The following is an 18303-nucleotide window of genomic DNA, read 5'->3' as shown; positions in this document are numbered from 1 at the left end:
CATATTTGACCTACCAAAATGAACCACCTCACACTTATCTGGGTTGAACTCCGTCTACCACTTCTCAGCCCAGTTTTGCATCCTATCAATGTCCCACTGTAACCTCTGATAGCCCTCCACACTATCCACAACACCCCCAACCTTTGTGTCATCAGTAAATTTACTAACCCATCCCTCCACTTCCTCATCCAGGTTATTTATAAAAATCACGAGGAGTAGGGGTCCCAGAACAGATCCCTGAGGCACAGCACTGGTCACCGACCTCCATGCAGAATATGACCCATCTACAACCATGCTTTGCCTTCTGTGGGCAAGCCAGTTCTGGATCTACAAAGCAATGTGCCCTTGGATCCCATGCCTCCTAACTTTCTCAATATGCCTTGCATGCGGTACCTTATTAAATGCCTTACTGAAATTCATATACACTACATCCACTGCTCTACCTTCATCGATGTGTTTAGTCATATCCTCAAAAAAATTCATTCAGGCTAGTAAGGCACAACCTGCCTTTGACAAAGCCATGCTGATTATTCCTAATTATATTATGCTTCTCCAAATGTTCATAAATCCTGCCCCTCAGGATCTTCTCCATCAACTCCATCAACTGTTGTTGAAGAAGTTTAGCTTGACCTGATGTATCCTAGGATATTATAAGAAGCAAGAGAGGAGATAGCTGGGGCTGTGGTAGAAATCTTTGTAAATTCATTAGCTGCTGGTGAGGTACCAAAAGAGCTGGAGGATAGCTAATGTTATGCCCTTATTCAAGAAGGACAGCAGGGATAAACCACAAAACTACCGGCCATTGAGTCGGTAAACAGTGCTGGGCAAGTTATTGGACGAGATCCTCAGAGACGGGATTTGTTTGCATTTGAAAGGGCAAGGACTGATGAGGACTTTGTGCAGAGGAAATTGTCTCAAATATAATGACCAAGAGGATTGACAAGGATAAGTTGGTTGACATTGTCTACCTAGAATTAGCAAGAACCTGCAAGGTAAGCTGGTCTGGAAGGTTTGAATGTGTGGGATCCAGGGTGAGATAGCCAATGGGATGAAAAATTGAGGCAGGGGCGGTTTTAGAGGCTTGTTTATTTTTAGGTTGGAAGCCTGTGACCAGAACTGTGCCAGAGTATTTGGTGCTGGCCCTTTGCTGTTTGTCATATGCATTTATTATTTGGATGAGAATGTACGTAACATAATTAGTAATTTTGCAAAATTGGTGGTGTACAGTGGACAGTGAAAAAGATTGCCAAGGGTTTCAATAAGAACAATTGGGGAAAGTGGCTGAGGGAATGGCAAATGGAATTTAACTTCAGACAGTTGTGAAGTGATGCATTATTGGGAAGTTGAACCACACCTGGAAATACACAGTGAATGACGGGCTCTGGGGAGTGTGTTGTTGAACAGAGAGCTAGCTCTAGGGGTATGTTCATACAAACGTTTGTAATTCGATAGGGTGCTGAAGAAGGCATATGGCTGAGGCATTGAGTAGCTAGAGTGGGATGTCATGTTACAGTTGTACAAATGTTGTTTAGGTCATACTTGGGGTGTTGTGTGCAATTCTGGTTGCTGAATGACAGAAAGGCTAGTGGCGATGCAGAAAAGGTTCACAAGGATGTTGCCTGGATTGGAGGACTTGAATTATAGGGAGACATTAGATAGCCTGGATCTGTCCTCTTTGAATACAAGTGGCTGAGAGGTTACATGATATAGGTATAAAGTTATGGGAGGAATAGACAGGGTGCAGAACCTGAGTCTGTTTCCCATGGTAAGGTTTAGATGTGATCTGAGGGAATAACTTTTTCAGAGTAGTTGATATCTGGATTGAGCTACCAGAAGAGGTGGTCGAGGCAGAAATGGTAACAACATTTATGGGGGATCTGGACAAGTACTTGAATGAGCAATGTGTAGAGGGATAGGCAAGTAATGAAGTTGATTAGGATCGGCATAATAATGGTCAGAGATGCAGAGAGCCAGAAGGCTTCATTATATGCTATACAACTAAATGACTCTATGATGCTATGAATATACGTGATGATGCAGTTGATGATGCTTAATTTTTTGTGTAAGTAAGTAAACTGGTGAAGTGCTGTAAGTGAAAATGTTTAGCTACATCCCAAGATAAATATTTTGGGTAAAGAAGTGCTCACCGGGGATTGGGTTTTGTAAAAGAGCAGAATTTCCTAGCCTACTGGCCAGTAATTATACTTTCAATGAGACATAAACATACAAGGTTATTGGATCAATATTGTATTCCTGTTTGTGGAGGCTTGTGTAACAGTCGACTAGCTTTTCTTACATTATGTCAGTAGTCACACTTCAGGATCATTTAATTGTCTGTAAAAGACTTTGGAATGGTCTGAAGTGATGAATGCAATTTAGATAGGACCCAATACCAACTTTACTGTGGGTTGTTCTGATCATATTATTATGCAACTATCTTTAACTTTGAAATTGTTATATCAAATGCAAAATTATTTAACATGCAAGGCGTGCTTCATTTATTGTTTCTTTCACAGGGAGCCTGTTAGAAATGAAACATATCTATAAATAGTATGTTGTCTTGCAATTAAAATAGAAACAAAGTTAATTCTATTGTTTTGTCTTCAACAGAAGCTGCCTGAGCTGCTGAGTATCTTCAACCTTTCCAGTTTTTAATTTCAGATTTCTAGTATCTGCAGTTTTTAGCTATTCATAGCGCGTAATTGTAGTTTGATAGACTAATACCTTTTGAATGTCACCATTTGAATTGTGAAAGCAATATTATAAATATGATGTGAGTAATAGATTTATGTTGCCTCTCTGAGCTGTGAAGGTTTTAGATAAGTGCTTTGATTTTATTTTAAATTTATGTAATTTTTGTTTTTAAAATGAATTGATCTATAATGACTAATTTGAAAGTGCTTATTTATAATGAAACTGTAGAGAATGTGCACAGAAAACAATTTATTATGCTTTTTACAAAAAGGTAGAAGCTGTTTATACCTACTTTACCGAGTGAGTAATTCATCATGCATTTGTCAAACTACAAAATGCCATGAGCTTGATAGGTGCATTGTGGCATGAAGAATATGTTTGCTATACTGTATATCTTGTTGAAAATAATGTTTAAAATGGGAAAAATGATGATGAGCTTTGGTGGTAAGAAACAAGGTGTATTCATCCAGTTAAATGTTTATTTTATTAAGAGATACAGTGTGGTAACAGGCCCTCAGGGCCCAATGAGTTTGCCTCACCCAATTACACGTGACCAATTAACCTACAAACCCATATGTCTTTGGAATGTGGGAGGAAAGAGGAGCACCTGGAGGGAATACACATGGTCACGGGGGAACATACAAGCTTCATACAGTGGCAGAACTGAATGTGGGTAACTGATTGCTGTAATAAGGTTATGCTAGCCACTACACTACCATGCTACCCCTACACTATTGTACACAAGTTCTCTGCATTGACTTGGAGCCATCATGATAGTCTGCAGCTAGTTGCTTTTCATTCATTTATGTGAGATGTTTGCTGAGTAAGTTCAGAAAAGGTATTTTGATTTGACGAAGAGTGACTTTTTTCTTTCTCATTTGCTCCTCAAAAGTATATGTTTTGTATGAAAAAAACTTAACTCCTATGATTTCCATATTTTAGTAACTGACATTTGAAGAGTAATGCTCTTAGTTTGTGTTCATCAAAAATATTTTCAGTCAGAAATTTGATTTTTTTTAATGTCATAAGAATTATTTTTTCATTTGGGCTGTAATATGAACAGCTACAGGAATTCCTTTCACATAGGACCAAAGGAGCTTCTATCACATATGGTTAACAGAATTAGATCTACAGTCTTTGGACTTTAAAAGTGTGAGCAGTGATCTTATTGAGATGTAGAAGATTCTTAGAGGGGATGGCAGTCTGGTTGAGATAGGAGAAGATCAAATGAGGGGACATATTACAAGATTAGGTCAGATTAGAAATTCCTTGCAGAAGGTGATGAATCATCTGGAGGGTTCTAAAGGCAAATTCATTGAGGGTATTTAACGAGGAAGTAGATCAAGTTTTGTAAGATTTGGAAATAGACAATAGACAAAAGGTGCAGGAGTAGGCCATTCGGCCCTTTGAGCCAGCACCGCCATTCACTGTGATCATGGCTGATCGTCCGCAATCAATATCCAGTTCCTGCCGTATCCCCATAACCTTTGATTCCGCTATCTTTAAGAGCTCTATCCATCTCTTTCTTGAAAGCATCCAGAGACTTGGCCTCCACAGCCTTCTGGGGCAGAGCATTCCATATATCCACCACTCTCTGGGTGAAAAAGTTTTTCCTCAACTCCGTTCTAAATGGCCTACCTCTTATTCTTAAACTGTGGCCTCTGGTTCTGGACTCACCCATCAGCGGGAACATGCTTCCTGCCTGCAGCGTGTCCAATCCCTTAATAATCTTATATGTTTCAATAAGATCCCCTCTCAGCCTTCTAAATTTCAGAGTATACAAGCCCAGTCGCTCCAATCTTTCAACATATGACAGTCCCGCCATCCCGGGAATTAACCTTGTGAACCTATGCTGCACTCCCTCAATAGCAAGAATGTCCTTCCTCAAATTTGGAGACCAAAACTGCACACAGTACTCCAGGTGTGGTCTCACCAGGGCCCTGTACAACTGCAGAAGGACCTCTTTGCTCTTATACTCAATTCCCCTTGTTATGAAGGCCAGCTTGCCATTAGCTTTCTTCACTGCCTGCTGTACTTGCATGCTTGCTTTCAGTGACTGATGTACAAGAACACCTAGATCTCGTTGTACTTCCCCTTTTCCTAACTTGACTCCATTTGGATAATAATTTGCCTTCCTGTTCTTACCACCAAAGTGGATAACCTTACATTTATCCACATTAAACTGCATCTGCCATGCATCCGCCCACTCACCCAGCCTGTCCAATTCACCCTGCATTCTCATAACATCCTCCTCACATTTCACGCTGCCACCCAGCTTTGTGTCATCGGCAAATTTGCTAATGTTACTTTTAATTCCCTCATCTAAATCATTAATATATATTGTAAACAGCTGCGGTCCCAGCACTGAACCCTGCAGTACCCCACTGGTCAAGGCCTGCCATTCCGAAAGGGACCCGTTAATCGCTACTCTTTGTTTTCTGTCAGCCAGCCAATTTTCAATCCATGTCAGTACTCTGCCTCCAATACCATGTGCCCTAATTTTGCCCACTAATCTCCTACGTGGGACTTTATCAAAGGCTTTCTGAAAGTCCAGCTACACTACATCCACTGGCTCTCCCTTGTCCATTTTCATAGTTACATCCTCAAAAAATTCCAGAAGATTAGTCAAGCACGATTTCCCCCTCATAAATCCATGCTGACTCGGACCGATCCTGTTACTGATATCCAGATGTGTCGTAATTTCACCTTTTATAATTGACTCCAGCATCTTTCCCACCACCGACGTCAGGCTAAAAATTCCCTGTTTTCTCTCTTCCTCCCTTCTTGAAGAGAGGGACAACATTAGCCACCCTCCAATCCACAGGAACTGATCCTGAATCTATAGAACATTGGAAAATGATTACCAATGTGTCCACGATTTCTAAAGCCACCCCTTAAGTACCCTGGGATGCAGGCCATCAGGTCCCGGGGACTTATCAGCCTTCAGACCCAACAGCCTATCCAACACCATCTCTTGCCTAATATAAATTTCCTTCAGTTCATCCATTACCCTAGGTCCTTTGGCCACTGTTATATCTAGGAGATTGTTTGTGTCTTCCCTAGTAAAGACAGATCCAAAGTACCTGTTCAACTCGTCTGCCATTTCCTTGTTCCCCATAATAAATTCACCCGTTTCTGTCTTCAAGGGCCCAATTTTGGTCTTAACTATTTTTTTCCTTTTCACATACCTAAAGAAGCTTTTACTATCCTCCTTTATATTCTTGGCTAGTTTACCTTCGTACCTCATTTTTTCTCCGCGTATTGCCCTTTTAGTTACCTTCTGCTGCTCTTTAAAAGTTTCCCAATCCTCTGGCTTCCCACTCATCTTTGCTATGTTATACTTCTTCTTTTTATTTTTATACTGTCCATTACTTCCCTTGTCAGCCAAGGCCTCCCCTTACTCCTCTTAGGATCTTTCTTCCTCTTTGGAACGAACTGATCCTGCACCTTCCGCATTACTCCCAGAAACACTTGCCTTTGCTGTTCCACTGTCATCCCTGCTAGCGTATTGTTCCAATGAGCTTTGGCCGGCTCCTCTCTCATAGCATCATAGTTCCCTTTGTTCAACTGTAATACTGACGCTTCCGAATTTCCCTTCTCCCTCTCAAATTGTAGATTAAAACTTATCATATTATGGTCACTACCTCCTAATCGCTCCTTTACCTCGAGGTCCCTGATCAAATCCGGTTCATTGCACAACACTAAATCTAGAATTGCGTTCTCTCTGGTAGGCTCCAGTACAAGCTGTTCTAAGAATCCATCTTGGAGGGACTCCACAAACTCCCTTTCTTGGGGTCCAGTACCAACCAGATTCCTCCAGTCTACCCGCATGTTGCGGGCTATGGGAAACTGGTACAGAGCACAGGGAAAATCAGCTATGGTGGGACAGGCTTGAAGGGCTGAGTGGCCTCCTAGTCGTTTTATTTTCTTGTGTTTTCATAATACATCCTTTTTAAAAATCTTGATTGCTCTTTTTGGTTCATGGTGCTGATTCTCTTCATTCAGATGCATAGTTGAGATGCATATATTACAAAGGTAAACAAAGAATATTTTAATCTCAGATTATTAACAGTATTTAATATTTTCTTTTTAGGGTGGTATAGAGGGTACACACATAGGCGCAAAGCCAGAAAGGTGAGCATTATAAAGTTTATATGTGTATCTATTATAGGATTTAGTAAACAGCTTCTTTGTATATTAAAATCTGTTGTGAAAATTCTCTAATGAAAGTGTTAGAACATAAGAATCACTAAACATGAAAAAACCAAGGGCATCTACTTACTTGTCCCTTCCAAGGTTACCACATCTAGTATATGTCATGTCTCAAACTACTTATATTTGTAAACTTGTCTAATTTGAATGAATGAGTACTGTCAGCTTCCGCCATCTCTTTAGGGAACCTGTTCAATAGATTTACTGCTCTCACTAAAATACTTCTGGAGATTAATTTTGATGTCAGCACTCCTGACTAAGGTTACTCTTTACAGAACAATAGATGACATTATGTATTTCAGCCTATAAAAATGCCAGACACCTATGCACTAATGTAATTGATTTAATCACCACAAAGTAATTGCCCTAATTATAAATGGTTTGTACTGTGTAATGTGTGAAGGATTTTAACTATTGATTTGGTTGTCTGATCCTGGTGTTGGGAGACTGTATCAATTGTAAAAGGCAAAACTGGGGAGTTATTGGAATTTGCTGGTACACCACTGGCTAAGCTGGAGATAACAGCCGAGCACCTTTGCTCCATCCACCAGGGTTGTCTGGATTTCCATTTGCCAGCCATTTTAATTCTTCTCCTTTCTTCACACCAACATGTCTTCTTGGCCATCTGTACTGCCAAGTTGAGGCTAAATGCCAATGAGGAACCTCTTATTTCACCTACACAGCCTCCAACTTGGAGATATGAATGCTGAGTTCTCCATTTTCTGTAACTGTTTCCCTTCTGTTCCTTTTCTCTCCTGTCCTACCTTCTTGGTTCCCCATCACAATGTCTCCTTTATCCTCATGCATTATCTCAGTCTGCCCATCACCCCCACACTTCTTCCCTTGGTTTCCTTCCCAATACTCCCTTCTGCTCTCTCCACCTCCCTCCCTATAGTCCACACCTCACTTTACTCTCCTATCAGATTCTGTTATCATCAGCATTTTGTCACCTCTGCCTATCACCTCCCAGCTTCTGGTACCATTCCCATTCTCTCCTACCCATATGCCTATCTGTGAATTCACCATCTTGACTGCCTTGCCTACCCATTATGTACACAGGTTCTTGCCTCTCTGTTCAAAATGTACCTTATCACCACTCAACTCAAAAAAAAAGTCTTTCTGACTCTTTTGTTCGTTTCCAGCTTGCTTTCCCTCACAAATCTTTGAAATTGTCATAAGAAAAAAATCATGTTTATTTTTCGTGAAGTTCATGGAACATTGAAAATTACAGCACAATACAGGCCTTTTAATCTACTCTAAGATCAATCTGACTCTTCCCTCCACATAGTCCTCTATTTTTCTATCATCCACGTGCCTATCTAAGAGTCTCTTAAATGTACCCTAATGTACTTGTCGGTCTCGCCACCACCCTGGCATTGTGCTCCACATGCCCATCACATGCTGTTATTAAAAAAAAGAACTTAAACTCTGACATCCCCCTGCATTACTTTCCTCCAATCACTCTGACCTCCATGCAAAAAATGACCCGTCTACAACCACTCTTTGCCTTCTGTAGGCAAGCCAGTTCTGGATCCACAAAGCAATGTCCCCTTGGATCCCATGCCTCCTTACTTTCTCAATAAGCCTTGCATGGGGTACCTTGTCAAATGCCTTGCTGAAATCCATATGCACTACACCTACTGCTCTTCTTTCATCAATGTGTTTAGTCACATCCTCAAGAAATTCAATCAGGCTCGTAAGGCATGACCTGCCCTTGACAAAGCCATGCTGACTATTCCTCATCATATTATACCTCGCCAAATGTTCATAAATCCTGCCTCTCAGGATCTTCTCCATCAACTTACCAACCACTGATGTAAGGCTCACTGGTCTATAATTTCCTGGGCTATCTCTACTCCCTTTCTTGAATAAAGGAACAACATCCGCAACCCTCCAATCCTCCGGAACCTCTCCTGTCCCCATTGATGACGCAAAGATCAGCACCAGAGGCTCAGCAATCTCCTCCCCCACCTCCCACAGTAGTCTGGGGTGCATCTCATCCGGTCCCGGCGACTTATCCAACTTGATGCTTTCCAAAAGCTCCAGCACATCCCCTTCCTTAATATCTACATGCTCAAGCTTTTCAGTCCGCTGCAAGTCATCACTACAATCACCAAGATCCTTTTCCATAGTGAATACTGAAGTAAAGTATTCGTTAAGTACCTCTGCTGTTTCCCCGGGTTCCATGCACACTTTCCCACTAAAAGCCCTAGCACTCTGCTGCCTCTTACTCCGCTGCCTGCTGGACATGGTGGTCTTTTTAAACCTTTTGCGCTGTACTGGCTGACGTCACGCGCCTGCGCAGTCTCGCCTCTCTTTTACCCTGAGTAGTAAAAAAACTCCCTTCGCTCTGAAAAATCAGCCGTTCACTTGCAGCCTTCTTGCTCCGAATCTCTAGATCGCTGTCTGATTCTTGCTTCCTAAACCTTAAGTAAACTTTTTTTCTTCTTTGACTATATGTTCCTCATCTGTCAACCATGGTTCCTTCACCCTACTGTTCTTTCCTTGCCTGAATGGGACAAACCTATCCATTACTCCTTGCAAGTACTCCTTAAACAATCTCTGCATTAAGCAGGATTGCTGTGTATTGTTTCTGCTTTTTTCGCTTGAGTTTATTAATCATAACAAAAAGTCTATCTTAAACATGCATTACTCTTAATTGTTATAGAGAAAATAGAAAGATTTCCTAACATTTTAAAGTGCACTGAATTTATAAAATTTGGGGATTGTGCATTCAAATGTAAGATAGAAGAATAATGCATATTTAATAATATGTAAAAATCAACTTACATTTGTGCTACAAGTGCTGCAAACATTGATATTAGAGAGGAACAATACAGGATATTGGATATTACAAACATTAAGTGAGAACATATCTTTAAAAGTGGATAAATCATGAGGCTCAACTCAGATTTTAGGCTACTCAGAGATGCAAGCTGAGACCACAATTTCAATTTTCTTTGCTACAGGCATGATACAAAATGAATGAAGAACTGGTCATATGGTGCCACAGTTTTAAAAAAGAGTAATGAATGGCCAGAGAAAGCAGAGGCAATGCATTTGAGATCAAGAAAGAAGTCAAAAGAAACAATGATAAATATTAAGATAGATTTAGGTTACAGGAATATAATGATCTAGAGTGCTTGTCTATGAGATCCCTGAAAACAGCCTAAGATCAGATCAGGAGACAGACATTTTAGAAAGGTGTGAAAACAACAGTATTGTTGTTATGGGTGACTTCAGTTTCCCTGATATATGGCATCTTCTGGGTACGAAAGGTTAGGATGCAGTGGAATTTGGGGTCTTAGCCCAATAGGTCGGCTCTTACTCTTTTCCATGGATGCTGCCTGGCCTGCTGAGTTCCTTTAGCATTTTGTGACTGTTGCTTGGATTTCTAGCATCTGTATATTTTCTCGTATTTGGAATTTGTTAGTTGTGTTCAGGAAAGATTCCTGACACAATATGTAGACAGGCCATACTGGAGGTGAGCCCATATTGGATCTGATACGAGGCAATGAATCTGCTCGGCTGTCAGATCTCTCACTGGGTGAGCATTTTAGAGACAGTGATCACAACACACTGACCTTTACCATAGCCTTCAAGAGGAATAGGAGCAGATGGTATGGGAAAGTATTTAATTGGGAGTGGGGGAATTATGATAATAATTAGGCAGGAATTTGGAAGTGTAAATTGGGAACAGATATACTCAGAGAAATGCACAATGGAAATGTGGAGGTTGCTTAAGGAGTATTTGCAAGGAGTAAATGGGTAGGTTTGTCCCATTCAGGCAGGGAACGGACGGTAGGGTGAAGGAACCGTGGTTGACAGATGAGGAACATTTAGTCAAAGAAGAAAAAAGGTTACTTAAGGTTTAAGAAGCAAGAATCAGACAGAAGGGTCTGTGCAATAGTGTTCTATGATTCTATATAGGTACAACCTGAAAACAATTTTCCTACTTACATTTCAGTGTTTATGAACAGTACTCCATTAGTCTGAATATGCACTCCCTTTTGACATCAACATAATCTGAGTTGAAAGATAAATTACAAGAAAGGATCTCGTGCTTTCCCCCTACCTATGTAGAATCACAGAACACTATAGCACAGAAACAGACCCTTCTGGCCATCTAGTGTGCGCCAAACAATTATTCTTCCTTCCATGGTCCCCCCATCCTTGTATCTTTTCAAATTTTTCTTAAATGTTGAAATTGAACTTGCATCCACCACTTCTGCTGGCAGCTTGTTCTACACTTGCACCACCCTCTAAGTGAAGAAGTTACCCCTCATATTTCCCTTAAACCAAGGGTTCTCAAACTGCGTCCATGGATCCCTTGGTTATTGGTAAGGCTCCGTGGCATAAAAAAGGTTGGGGGCCCTTGCCTTAAATGTTTCACTTTTCACCCTTAGCCTCTAATTCTAGTCTCACCCACCCAACATCAGTGAAAAAATATTGCATTTGACCTATCTATATCCCTTATAATTTTGTATGTCTGCCAAATCTCCCCTCATTCTCCTACGCTCCAGGGAACAAAGTCCTAACCCATTCAGCCTTTCCCTATAACTCAGCTCCTCAAGTCCCGGCAACATCCTTGTAAATATTCTCTATACTCTCAATCTTATTGATATCTTTCTTATAGATTGGCGACCAGTACTGCACATAATACTCCAAATTAGGCATCACTAATGCCTTATACAATTTCAACATATGGCTTTAACTCCTGTATTCAATACTTATACTTATGTAGGCCTTGGTGCCAAAAAAAAGTCTTTATGGCCCTATCTATCTATGACCCCCACTGTAATGGAATTATGGATCTGTGTTTCTCGATCCTTCTGTTAACCATACTCCTCGGTATTCTAGTGCTCAATGTTTAAGTCCTCCCCTGATTTGTCCTCGGAAAGCTTAACACTTCTCATTTACCTGCATCAAATTTATCTGCCATTTTTCATCCCACGCTCCCAGCAGGCCCAGATCCCACTGCAAGTTTTGATAGCCTTCCTCACTGTCCACTACACCCCCAATCTTGACGTCATTCAGAAATTGGTGATTCACTTTACCACATTATAATCCAGAGTGTTGATATGGATGACAAATAACAACGGATCCCTGCACATACCTCCAGTTACAGGGTTCCAGAGAACCTCATCTGGACTCTCTCTAATGACAACACATCCTTCCTGTGATATGGGGCGCAAAGCTGTTCACAATACTCTAAGTGCAGCCTGACTAGAATCTTATAAAGCCTCAGTATTATCTCTGTGGTTTTATATTCTATTCCCCTTTAAATAAATGCCAACGTTGCACTTGTCTTCTTTACCACAGACTCAACCTGTAAATTAACCTTCTGGGAGTCTTGCACAAGGACTCCTAAGCCCCTCCACACCTTTGATGTTTGAATTTTTCTCTCCATTTAGATGATAGTCCACACTATTGTTTCTTTTTCCAAAAGGCATTATCATACATTTCCCAACACTGCATTCCATCTGCCACATTTTTGTCTATTCTTCTAATTTGTCTGAGCCATGCTGCAATTGCATTGATTCCTCAACAATACCTATCCTTCCACCTATCTTCGTATCATCTGCAAACTTTGCCATAAAGCCATCAATTCCACTATCTAAACCATTTACAAACAATGGGAAAAGTAGCGGTCCCAATACTGACCCCTGAGGAACACCACTATTCTCTGGTAGCCAACCAGAAAAAGCTCCCTTTATTCCTACTCGCTGCCTCCTGCATGTTGGCCATTCCTCTGTCCATGCCGGTATCTTTCCTGTAACGCCATAGAATCTTGTTAAGCAGCCTCATGTGTGACACCTTATCAAATGCCTTCTGAAAATCTAAGTGAATAACATCCACTGCCTCTCTTTCGTCCACCCTGCTTGTTACTTCTTTGAAGAACTCTAACAGTTTGTCAGGCAAGATTTTCCTTCACAGAAACCATGCTGACTTTGTCTTATTTTATCATTACTCTCCAAATTGCCCTGAAATCTCATCCTTAGCAATAGACTCATCACTTCCCCAACCACTGAGGTTAGGCTAACTGGCTTTTAATTTTCATCAAGATAAAATCTGCAGATGCTGGAAATACAAGCAACACACATAAAATGCTGGAGGAACTCAGCAGGCCAAGCAGCATCTATGGAAAAAAGTACAGTCAATGTCTCGGCCTGAAACATTGACTGTACTTTTTTCCATAGATGCTGCCTGCCCTTCTGAGTTCCTCCAGCATTTTGTCTATGTTGCCTGGCTTATAATTTCCTTTCTTTTGCCTTTATTTCTTCTGGAAGAGTGGAGTGACATTTGCAATTTTCCAGTCCTCCAGGACCATGCCAGAATCAAGTGATTCTTGAAAGATCATAACCAATGCATTCGTTCTCTCTTCAGCACCCTCTTTCAGGACTCTGGGATGTAGTCCTTTGGTCTATTTATCCACCTTAAGACCTTTGAGTTTGCCGAACACTTTGGCAATGGCACTCACTCCTGCTCACTGACACTCATGGACCTCTAGCACACTGCTTATGTCTTCCACAGTGAAGACTGATGCAAAGTAGTTATTAAGTTCATCTGCCATTTCTTTGTCCCCCATTTCTACCTCAGCAGCATCATTTTCCAGTGGTCCAATATCAACTCTCACCTCCCTTTTCCTCTTTATATAACTGAAAAAGCTTTTAGTATCCTGTTTTATATATTGGCTAGTTTGCCCTCAAATTTTATCTTTTTCCCCCTTCTTGTAGCTTTTTTTTTAGTTGCCTTTTGTAGGATTTTAAAAGCTTCCCAATCATCTAAATTCCCACTTGCTTTTGCTACCTTATATGTCCTTTTCTTGGCTTTTATGCAGTTCTTAACTTCCCTTGTTAGCCACGGTTGCCCCTGGCATTTGAGAACAACTACTTATGTGGGACAGATCAGTCCCTGCACCTTGTGAACTATTCCCAGAAACTTCAGCCAGCTCTGCTCAGCTGTTAATCCCCAATAATATCCTCCTCCTATCCATCAGGGCACCTCTCTCATGCCTCTGTAATTCCCTTCATTCCATTGTGATACTGATACATGTGACTTGTGATTCTCCCTCTCAAATTACAGTATGAATTCAATCTTATTATGATCACTGCCTCCTAAAGGTTCCTTTATTTTAAGCTCCCTAATGGTATCTGGGTTATTACATAACACCCAATCTAAAATAGCCTTTCCCCAAATACGCTTTAAAAAGTTATCTCGTTGGCGTTGAACAAATTCCTTCTTGCGATCCGACACCAACCTGATTTTCCCAATCCCCTTGTATATTGAAGTCCCCCATTGCAATTGTGCATTACCCTTATCACATGCCTTTTCCAGCTCCCTTTGCAATCACAACTCCACATCTTGACTACTATTTGGAATCTGATATATGATTCTCTCCCATTATTTTACCCTTGCAGTTTCTTGACTCCACCCACAAAGATTCAACTTTCCCTAGCTCTTTGTCACCTCTTTCTAAAGATGTAATTCCATCTCTTATCATCAGAGCCACACCACCGCCTATACCCTTCTGCCTGTCCTTTCAATATAAAGTATATCCTTTGTTGCTAAGCTCCCAACTATGGCCTTCTTTCAACTGTGACTCAGTGAGGCTCAGTGTCATACCGACCAATCTGTAATTGCGCAATGAGTTCGTCCACCTTATTCCAAATGCTAAATATAGCACCTTCAGTCCTGCATTCTATGCCTTTTTGAATTTTGCCTCATGGTACAATTTAACTCTTTGCTCCGTCTGCGTTTGTACCCAATCATTGGCTTGTCTTTCCTTGTAGTCATGTTACACCCATCATCTACTTGTTATTCTGCTGGCTTCACCTCAGCCATATTATACTGGTTCCCATCCCCCTGCCGTATTTTTAAACCACTCCCAACAGTTGTAGCAATCCTGTCCGCAAGAATATTGGTCCCCCTCAGATTCAAGTGCAACCTGTTCCTTTTGTACAGGTCACACCTGTCCCAGAAGAGGTACCAGTTATCCAGAAATCTGAATCTATCCCTCGCCCCTGCTGCAATTCTTCAGCCACACATTTATCTGCCACCTCATTTTATTCCTATCCTCACTGTCCTGAGGTCCTGCTTCTCAGCTTGCTTCCTAACTCCCTGTATTTAGTTTTCAGAATCTCTTCCCCTTTTCTACCCATGTTGTTGGTACCAATATGTACCATGACCTCTGGCTGCATACCTTCCCTTTTCAGGATACTGTGAAGGGGTTCAGAAACATCGTGAACCCTGGCACCTGGGAGGCAAACTACCATCCATGTTTCTATTTTGCATCCACAGAGTTCCACATCTGTCCCCCTAACTATAGAGTCCCCTATTACTGCTGATACCCTGTACATTTCCCTATGCTTCTGAGTCACAGGGCTGTTGCTTCCCCTGGTACATTCCCCCCCCCCCCCCAACAGTACCTAAAATGGAGTACTTATTGCTGAGGGGGACGGCCACAGGAGTTCTCTCAACTATCTGATGTTTCCCCTTCCCTTTCCTGACAGTCAACCATTTACCTGTTACCTGTAGCCTTGGGGTGACTACCTCCCTGCAGCTCCTGTATCACCTCTTCACTTTTCCTAACAAGCCAAAGTTCATTGAGCTGTAGCTCCTGTTCTTTAACATGGCTCTAAGGAGTTGTATCTGGTTGCAGATGTGGCCATCGGGGAGGCTGGTAGACTCCCGGAAATCCCATATCTGACACCCAAAACAGAACGCTGGCCCGGTAGACAGATCCCCTATTCTCTCAAAGGTTAAATAAGAAAAAAGAAATAAGGAATGAATTTGCCTTTTTATTTTGCCTTCGCCTGTTCTCTGGGAAACCCTTTTGAGCCAAAGCCTTGCCACTTTGACGACTGGACCCATTTGACCACTCCGCAGGACAGTACCCCTCTTTTTTGGAGACTATTTTTCTCTTGCAGTTTCTTAATTCAACCCAGAAGGATTCAACATCATCCATCTGACTATTCACATTTCTATTCCTCCTGATAGTTAACCAGCTTCTCGCCTCCTGCAACTTCAGGGTGACTACTCCGCTGTAACTCTGATCGATCATCTTCTCACTCTCCTGTAGAAGCCAAATGTCATCCAGCTGCTGCACCAGATCCCTAACACTGTTTTTAAGGAGCTGCACCTGGATGCACTTCACGCAGATGTAGTTCCCCTCCAGCATCCATGAAGAACACACAGTGGCCATTTACTACACTAGATACAGTAAAAAAAAGGGAACGTTAGCAGAAACTTACTCAGAGCCAGTGCTTCTTTCGAGCCTGACAGTCCTACTCTCAACACAATGGTCTATTCAAAACAATGGTTGCCCCACTTGTCCGTCCTGTACTTTTACTTAATTTGCTGTACTGTGCTCCCACTGTTGGTTGGGTCGCCAGAATGAGCCTGAATGCTTGCGAAGCTCTCCTTTTAAACAAGCGTCATCGACCTGCGAGAAACCTTGTCGGTGTAATCTGCTCGGACCACTGATCCAGCAGCCAGAATGAACCCAAACGCCTGCAAAGCTCTCCTTTTAAGCAGGCTACGCTGACCTGCAAGAAACTTTGTTGTTGTGCTGTGTTCCCGCCACTGATTGGGCTGCCGGAATTACTCAGTCTGAGTTAACCTGGTCAAAGTCTTGAGTTTGTCAAAGGCAGAAGCAGAGTTACTGGGTTCAAGACTGTAAGGATGGAATCTGTTGTCACCAGGCACAAAAAAATTCCATGAAGGATTTTGATATTTGAGGCGGATGTTTCCCAGAATATTTAATGCCAAGATTAAGGAAAGCATTTTCGTTGGTCCACAAATCAAACAGGTCATCCATCCACAGGCAGTCTGAAGAACTTCTAATGGGACTGGAGAAAATCACATGGAAGGCTTTTGTACTTTATACTTTATTGTCACCAAATTGTCAAAAAGGCGTTCAAGGATGTTGTTGAAAATTTTCTTGGCAACTATGAAGCAGCAAACTATGTGCAGCTGGTTGACAACATTGGACGCGGAGAGGATTTTTCCCTATTGCGAATAAGTGTAGGACCGGAGGGCACAGCCTCCAAATAGTGCGATGTCCATTTAGAACAGGGAATGAGGAGGAAATTGTTTAGCCAGAGAGTGGTGAATCTGTGGAATTTATTGGCATGCCTTCTGGTTTTTAAAAGCTTTCCAATCCCCTAACTTTCCACTATATTATATTTTGTTATATTAAATGCCCCCTCTTTTATGCTGTATTTGACTTCCCTCATCAGCCATGGTTGCCTCATCCTCACTTTAGAATATTTCTTCATCTTTGGAATGTATCTGTCTTGAGCCTTCTGAATTGTCCCCAGAAGCTCCAGTTGTTCTGGTATCATCTCTGCTGTTGTCCCTTTCCAATTAACTTTGACCAGTTCCTCTTTCATGGCTCAGTAATGCCCTTTAGTCAACCGTAATACTGATACATCTGACTTTATCTTACCCCTCCAAAACTGCAGGGTGAATGCTATCATATCTGACTCCTCAGAATTCCTTAAGCTTCCTAATCAAATCTGGTTCATTACACAACACCCAATCCAGAATTGCTTTTCTTCTAATGGGCTGAACCACAAGCTGCTCTGAAAAGCCATCTTGTAGGCTTTTTACAAATTCCCTCTCTTGGGATCCAGGACCAATCTGATTTTTGTAAAGTACCTACACATAGAAATCTTCCGTGCTATCTTAACTTTGCCTTCATAACATTCCTTTTCTATTTCCCTTTGAAATTTATATCCCATGTCCTGGCTACTGTTTGGGATCCTGTATCCTGTCTATAACTCCCATCAGAGCTTTTTACCCTTACAGTTTCTACCCACAAGGAGTCTTTCTAAGGATTTAGTTTCATTCTTTTTACCAACAGAGACACCCCACCCCTTAAGTGTATCTGCCTGTTCTTTCAATAAAAGGTGTATTTTTGTCTGTTAACCTCCCAACTATGATCTTTTCTTGGCTACGACTCAATGATGCTCACAATGTGGTACCTGCCAATCTCCAACTGCGCCACACGATCATCTGCCTTATTTCATATACTACATGCATTCAAATATAACATTTTAATTCCTGTATTCATTACCCTTTTCGATTTTTGCCCATGTGTTACATTTCAATTCATCCCACTGACTGCAATTTTGTCCTGTCGTCTACCTGTCCTTCCCCACAGTCTCACGGCATACTGCATTGACCTTTATACCAACTGCCCTATCCTCAGCCCTATCACTCCAGTTCCTATCCCCCTCTCAACTTGGTTTAAACCCTCCCCAACAGCTCTAGCAAAACCTGCCTACAGGGGTATTAGTTCCTCTTGGGTTCAGGTATAACCCAAGGTCATACTTTCCCAAGAAGAGATCCCAATGACCCAGAAACCTGCCCCTTGCACCACTTTCTCAGCCA

The 18303-nt window shown here is 41.6% G+C and overlaps 1 protein-coding gene across 2 annotated transcripts in view; it reads left to right on the top strand.

Moving 5' to 3' along the window:
- The window catches only part of dock1 (dedicator of cytokinesis 1), a 555786-nt gene that overhangs the window by 56724 nt on the left and 480759 nt on the right, over positions 1-18303 (top strand). For both annotated transcript variants that reach the window (XM_072239408.1, XM_072239407.1), the window contains exon 3: positions 6788-6828. In XM_072239408.1, the coding sequence (XP_072095509.1) occupies positions 6788-6828 (41 nt within the window). The remainder of the gene's footprint in view (positions 1-6787; positions 6829-18303) is intronic.

The sequence above is a fragment of the Mobula birostris genome, chromosome 21 (assembly GCF_030028105.1).
Source record: "Mobula birostris isolate sMobBir1 chromosome 21, sMobBir1.hap1, whole genome shotgun sequence".
Lineage (NCBI taxonomy): Eukaryota > Metazoa > Chordata > Chondrichthyes > Myliobatiformes > Myliobatidae > Mobula > Mobula birostris.
This window is presented reverse-complemented; position numbering and strand designations above follow the sequence as displayed.